Raw genomic sequence first — 7,092 nt, forward strand, 5'->3', positions numbered from 1 at the left:
CCTGAAAATGACAGGACAAAGATAACAAGCCAACCATTTTCCAGGAACTATGCATCATCTTGCATCTTTTAGTTACATGTACAGAGTCATTTCAAATCATTTCCTGGCCTAAAGAGAGAAACATTACAACAATAAACCTTTCTCTGTCTTATTTCACCCAACTCTCTCAATGTAATTAAGCTATTTCTAAAGAATTCCAATAGGCTCATCCCACGGCCATCAGGCGCTGGCAATAATGTTGAAATACTAATAATATTAATCAAAACTAAATCAAACATATATGTCAGGCCCCTCCCTCTTCTGTTTGCTGTGCTGCAGAGGGTCGTTAGTGTTAATGAGCTAGCACCTGTGTTAGCTCTCTACCAGGCCTAGCTGGGTTAGTTTGGGCTCATCCTCTCTAAATTTGTTTGACAGAGCTTTTTATTCTTTACAACATTTACACACATCTACCACTCAATGCTCACTTACTTTGTTCAAACATTATTTGGCATTTGTGTTTAAGAGTGTCTCCCTTCCTTGTCACTCACATAAAACACAGTGTCACTCAAATCCATGGTGATAGTTGCCATAGAGGTTTATTTAACTGTCATCTCTAATGCACACGCGCCCCCTACTGGCCACCGATGAAAACACAGTCAAAGACTTGTAAAAAGTATTTTATTTAAAAAAATATGGCTTAGAAAATGAGGCTTTGCAAAAAGTAACTCAAGTGCGGTCACACAGAAAAATAAATCAGTAGAAAGCACGTTATGGTTAATGTAGTTCCATTAATATCAAACACTGATAATGTTTTCCCATAAAATACTGAACATATCGTAATATCAAAACAAAACTCACAGTATTATTTGAAACGGAAGAATGATTTAAACAGTATTTTTTATCAAACAACTCAGCCTGAATATACAGTAGAGTCTGCATAGAAAAGCTTTAATAACTTGGACTATTAATACCTTGGCATCCTCTCTCTTCACATTGTAGATAATCATTTCATGTTTTAGTCTGTTATTAAATAAGTTCTAACTTAAGAACTTTTGAGACTAGTGTTTTAATGTGTTGTTATTTGAAATGACAACGGATCTGTTTTTATATTCTATAATATATACTGTATTTTCATATTCAGACGACCCTGGACCAAGGGACAATAACCTGTCTAGTGGTAACCAGTAAACCAAATGTTCGGCTTTGATCAGCAGCTTTGGGATGAAATGTTGACTGAAATGTGGAAATTATAAAATTATCCCAACAATCCTGAATGACACTTATTCCTTCATGTTTTCATTTTGTGTTGCAGGTTTCTTAACAGACCGTGGAGTCTTTGTTTTAGCCGCTTTCTCTGGCTTCTCTTTTTTAGCAGTTCCCTCTTCCTTCTCATTCTGTACCTCCTCGTTTTCCAGCTTATTTACCTTTCTGATCTTGTGTTTGCCCTTGATGGGAGCCGAGAAGGTGAGCGAGGCCTTGATGAAGTCCAGTGGGAAGATGCCCACGTCTCCGTCAAAGCGGTTCTTGGTCACCTGCAGGGAGCGGCGGCCAGGACACGTGACCATCTTCTTCTCCTGCAGGATGAGGACGTTGTCGGCTTCTTGGCTGGCCTGGACAGGGGTTTAAGGTCAAGATGGAGAGGGTCACTGGTTTTATAGTACCTGAAAATGTCTGCCACTGGCTCCCCGCAAGCTTGATTGAACAGAAAAATAAACATACACCCAAACACTCGCTGTGTTTTACCTTAGCAGAGCCGAAGATAGATGCAGTTTGCAGCTCTCGGTCATCCTCCACTTTCCTGGGGTGAATGATCAGAGTGACGTGGCAGCTGCTGTTGGTGGCAAATTTCCTGAACGCCCCGACAATGTGGTCCTGAACAGCAAACCTGGATCAGATAAAAGATCATGTATTTCTGTGCCTGTCATAGAGCGCCATCTGTTCTACTAAGAATCAAGTGTAAACAGAGGATAAACACAAGACTGTATTACTTAATTCCTACTTGTGTGATTGTTTCTTACTTGTCCACTGAGAGGCTTTCCTGTCCCATCATGAACTGCAGGTTGTCAATGATGACATGGTTGATATCGTAGAGGTAGACAGCATGCTGCATCGTTTCAAGCACAGTCCTATAGAAAAGGCAACAGAAAGGGACAGGCTGACCATCAAAAGGACAAAACGCCTGGAGACAATAAGCAACAGTTGGACTTTTTGGGGTGTAAATTGGCTCGGAAGTTATCAATCGACTCTTACTTGACATTCTGCTGGCCGTGGAAAGTCATAAAGTAGAGTGGCAGCTCCTCAAACTTGTCGGCCCAGAAATCATACTGATCCAGGTTCTCCTCCAGACGCTGCATGGAGAACTGGGTCAGCATGATCTTAGCCAGGCGCACGTTGTTGATCTCAAAGCTGCCCCACAACGTGTTGACGCCCTGTGTGCAAAGGTCCAGGGCCAGCTCGCTGATGAAAGTGGTCTTGCCACTACCAGTAGGACCTGATGAACAAAGACACACACAGTGGTTATTGGTATAAAGATATATCAGTATTAGGTCAGTTATTTATAGAGGTGCAGAGTCAGACAAGTGGAGAAGTGTGTTTACACCCTGTACGAAACCTCCACGCACCTGCATAACGTGACACTCATTCCAGCCTGAAACACATCAAGATGCTCCATGACCCAAATCTAGTCCTTTATAGGGCAGTTAAAAAAAGCCCAGTGTGTGTATGTGTGTGTGTGTGTGTGTGTGTGTGTGTGTGTGTGTGTGTGTGTGTGTGTGTGTGTGTGTGTGTGCAAGAGCCTGATGAATTCTTAATCTTTGCGGCAGATTCCTAAACTCTGAGGATTCGAAGTGAAAGCAAATGACGTGATCAGATAAAATTGTCAAGAATATATGTTGAATGAGCTAGAACTAAAGGGCCAGATTAAGTAACATTGCTGCTATTTGTCGAAAACAAAACAAGATGCTGGTTGGTCCTTCACTACCTGTGAAGACGGTCAGTTCCCCCTTGCGGTGTCCTTTGAGGATGCGGTTGAGCTCTGGAAACCTGGTCCACCTCACTCCAGCCACCTGCTCCGTGTTGACCAGCTCCCCGTACACGTCCTCTCTCAGCTGCTTGAAGGACACTATGGATTTATGGCTGGCTGGTATGGAGGCTTTGATGATTTGGTTTAAGTTCTTCCCCTTGGCCAGAGCTTCCATCGCGGACGGTCGGTCCTCGCCGGGCCGCACCAGAGAGCAGCGTCTCAGGCCCAGCTTACGGGAAAAGATCTTAGACGCCTCCCAGGAGCGCATGTCCCGTCCTAACCACAGGGTCACCTTCTTGAACTGCTCCAAGTAGGGCAGCAGGATCGGAGGGAGGCAGCTGACACCGCGAGGGAGAGCGACGCTCGGGAGGCCCGTGGCCTGACTCACAGCCAGGGTGTCCAACTCGTGTCCGGTCAGAACCACATGGGAGTCCAGGCGACCCACCAGGGGGAGACCGAACAGGTTGTAGTAGGAGCCGCTCTTGGGAACCGTCGCTTCATTGTAGGTGACTGTGTCTGTGTTTGTGCTCTGAGCGGAGAGGAGCTTGACCCCCTTCAAGGTGGAGTCAGGCCCGCTGAACCAGGGAAAGACCAGACTCTTGGTCGGCCTGAAGACCCTCACTCCAAACTTCTTCAGGGTTCCATTAGAGACTTTTGAGATCTGACAAAACAAATGAAGTCGTTGACATTTCATATGAAATTTCAGAGACAAAACAATATTAAAATAAACATTAATGTTGTTATACCTGGAACATGGCTTTAATCAGCTGAGCCTCGTCGTCAGGGAGATCAGTGAGGGGCACAGAGCTGGACCAGATCCTCTGCACCTCCCTCAGCTCCCTCTCCATCTCCTCCTGCTCCTCTATGCTCTCTGGATATCCCAGCAGCACATGGGGGCTGATGAAATCCTGCTCCTCCCTCTGCATCACCTCCAGGCAGTCCTGAATGTCCTCCCAGCTCCCCTCTACCAGCGTCTCTTTGCAGAGGAACTGTCCCGTAATTTTGTCAATGAACATGGAGAAGTTGTCTCTGTCTTTCCTGAAGATGCTCGGAGCGTGCAGGCAGCTGTAGCCGTCGAGGAAGGGGACATCTTTAGAGCGCAGATACTGCTTGATGTCTGTGACTGTTATGGGACTCGTAGGGAACTCTACAGTGGACCTGGCAGCATCTTTATACGTCCTGGTCCCACTTTGTGTCCAAAAGCCCGTCCCCTGTCTCTGTAGGCAGCGAGGAGCCCCAGCAGGCCTGTGGAGGAGCCTTTGGGTGAAAGGTCTTAGGTGGAGCGTCCATGAAGGGCCTCTGGCAGCCACCTGCAGGGGACAGGTGGTGCCCTTCAGCAGCAACCTCCTCCACATTAGTGATCAGATTAAGACACTAAACCTGCAACAAACATGAGAATATCAGCATCGATGTAACACAGTTAACACCCCTGGCTGAGTTAGTTATAAAAGTATTAAACAACTGACGTAATCGTTATTGTCTTTACTCAGTCTACATCAATTGCACATGTGCTCGACATGGAGGAGCTAGTCGCTGTTTTGAATGTTGCACTCGAACTTGTCCTGGACAAGATTAGCAGGGAACCTGTATCAAATGTCAAGTTTATTAATCGTTCGTGCTATAACTAAGACGGATCACGTCATCGCTGCACTTTTATGTGACCGAGTTAGACAGGAAAGACATGTGAAGTAGACTACACATAAACATCAGCCTGAATCTGTCTACGGACATTATTTTAAGTTTGTTTGCATCTTACTCGCTTTGCCTTTCGCCTCCTCCATGCTAGCACAGCCCGGGCTTTTGGTGCCTATATAAAATAAGTCCGTGTGGAAACTACATCAGCGCCACAGTATTGAAAACATCTATATCTATCTGTGTTTTTTCTTTAAAAAAGATAAATATGTAACGCCATGATAAATTCCATGGGATTTTTTTTATTTCGCTTGTGGAGGTATAACAAAGGTGGAAGTAGAAAAAAGTATTATTTTGTCTTTCCATATCAAATAACGTGTTTCATTCCGGAATGTATTATTTCACGGACCATATGAGCTACATGCCCGTCATGTTGTCCTCTGTGAATGCCGTTGCCTTTTACTACCTGTAGTTGTGTTTTGTTTTTTCCACGGCTGTATTGATTAAATACATATTCACTTGCACGTTAAGGATTGCCGGGCGTTAACAATGACATCCAGAGGCACCGCCAGTCGCTTCCTTCAGAGTGTTCTCCAAAACGGCGTTGGTCGCTACGTCTGTCAGCTAAAGCGCATCTCCTTCATCTTCTCCAAAAAGGCACCGGGCTCGTTAGGAGTGAGGTAAGACGTTTAATTTAATATCTAGAAGCATTAAACATTACAAATCTGCTCTATTGACCCTTTCATATCGGCACATTTCCTCCACTTCTCGGGTTCTTGGGCTTTGTTTTGCTGTCATTCATCTGTTAGCAGTGACATGTTACATTTCTGTGTTTAGTATTTATCACAAGGTAGCAATTTGGCTCATATGTTGTCTTTTAATAACAACAATATTAGTATTTGTCAACTACAAATACAGCTTTTTTTTTGTCAATTCGAGGGATTTCCTATATATTGACAAAATAATAAAATTAAAAACGACCTTAAGACATATTTACTTTTTGTTATTTGGGAAATGAACACTTTCGTTTTTAAAGTTAAATAAAAATGTCAATAATGTGTTCAAGTCAATTGTGAGACAATTAATCAGAAAAATTAAAGTCTGCCTCCCCAAAAAGCAAACTAATTCTTCTTACTTCCGCTAAAAACTAACTAAATATTGGGAATCTGTGTGATATTAGAACGTGTGAGGAGTCAAAAGGAGCAAACGCCAAACTCAAACATCTTCACCAAAACAGTACGTCACCACCATCATCTTCTTCATCCCCAGGGATTTTATTGAAGAGGGCGTGGTGGATTATGCCAAGAAGAACCCCGGGACCGTCGTGTATGTGACTCCTCGCCCCTGCAGGACCCCCAAAGTAGTGGCAGAATACTGTAAGTGTTCAGTTCAGAATTTACTTACTGTTCAAGTGCATTTACTCAGTTTAAATGTTTGAATTTTAGCGTATCAATTGGTGAAGACTTTGGTAAATCATGTTTTGTATTGTAGTAACCGCAATATACCGGTAGGGGTCACTGTGACACTGGTTTTGCAACGGCTTCTGTTGATTTTAAGTGGAAGTTAAATGCCACTGGGGCTTTCACATGACTTGGTCAAATAATCCTAATGGAAATTGTTTGTTCTTCTTCATCGTGTGACACAAGTTTGTATCCGTCCTCTTTGAATCCGCTTCACAGTTTGTTTCGGCTTTTTGTTTGTTTGCAGTAAACGGCAAAGTGAGGGAAGAAATCGTCACGAGCAAATCATCGAAGCAGATTTCGGAGCTTTTGACCCAGCTCACCAATCAGTCCGGCCTGGACATCATCCGCATCCGCAAACCCTTCCACACGGACAGCCCCAGCATCCAGGGCCTGTGGCACCCCTTCACCAACCGGCCCCCGTCCATAGGCCCCATCAGGCCCCCCCAACAACAAACTGAATAGGCAAAATACATCAAATAGCTTCCCGGGGCTTAATTTCTGTTATTCCTGTAAGGCATTTGTAATTTTCGAAGGCTTTGTTAACCAAATGTAACAACAGTTGGAAGCATTTTTTTCCGCATTTCCAGCACATTTCCAAAGTATTCCTCTGGCGGTTTTGTGACTGAATTGTCTTTCATCACCACACCCCTTCTGTTCGCCAAAGCCACTTGTCTGGTTCCACTGAGCCGTGCAGGACAATGCACACTATCCCAGCTCAGCATGCCACATTTGAATAGACTCTCACGATTACACCTGACAGCGGCCTGTCAGCTGGCGTACCCAAAAAGCCCATAACCATTTATAATCTCAAGGTAATAGAGAAGAACATGAATAAAATGGTGAAAAGCTGATTTCTGTGTCTAAATTTAGATTCTCTTTGGAGTGGAGCATGAATGTGGAAGCTTGTCAGTCGAGGAACACCAGAGCAAAACTGACAGTCTGTGATTCTAGTAATGTGTCTACATCACTGAGTATGACTGTTAAAAACACTTAACA

General features: G+C 44.0%; 2 protein-coding genes across 2 annotated transcripts; one reads left to right on the plus strand and one right to left on the minus strand.

Annotated features, from left to right (window-relative positions):
* Positions 1–678: 678 nt before the first annotated feature.
* On the minus strand, positions 679–4,805 carry twnk (twinkle mtDNA helicase). Its single transcript, XM_076151430.1, has 7 exons — positions 4,758–4,805; positions 3,748–4,381; positions 2,960–3,662; positions 2,230–2,470; positions 1,998–2,105; positions 1,723–1,864; positions 679–1,589 (listed from the first exon to the last, which is right to left on the minus strand). The coding sequence occupies exons 2-7, from the start codon at positions 4,354–4,356 to the stop codon at positions 1,260–1,262; spliced, it is 2,133 nt and encodes a 710-aa protein (XP_076007545.1). The 5' UTR covers positions 4,357–4,381; positions 4,758–4,805; the 3' UTR covers positions 679–1,259.
* Positions 4,806–5,042: 237 nt separating this feature from the next.
* Positions 5,043–6,868, plus strand: mrpl43 (mitochondrial ribosomal protein L43). The gene is made up of 3 exons (XM_076151673.1): positions 5,043–5,313; positions 5,903–6,009; positions 6,341–6,868. The coding sequence occupies exons 1-3, from the start codon at positions 5,183–5,185 to the stop codon at positions 6,556–6,558; spliced, it is 456 nt and encodes a 151-aa protein (XP_076007788.1). The 5' UTR covers positions 5,043–5,182; the 3' UTR covers positions 6,559–6,868.
* The last annotated feature ends 224 nt before the right edge of the window (positions 6,869–7,092 follow it).

The sequence above is a fragment of the Genypterus blacodes genome, unplaced genomic scaffold (genome assembly GCF_046128005.1).
Source record: "Genypterus blacodes isolate CSIRO-AG114 ecotype Tasmania unplaced genomic scaffold, CSIRO-AGI_Gbla_v1 ptg000055l_1, whole genome shotgun sequence".
Lineage (NCBI taxonomy): Eukaryota > Metazoa > Chordata > Actinopteri > Ophidiiformes > Ophidiidae > Genypterus > Genypterus blacodes.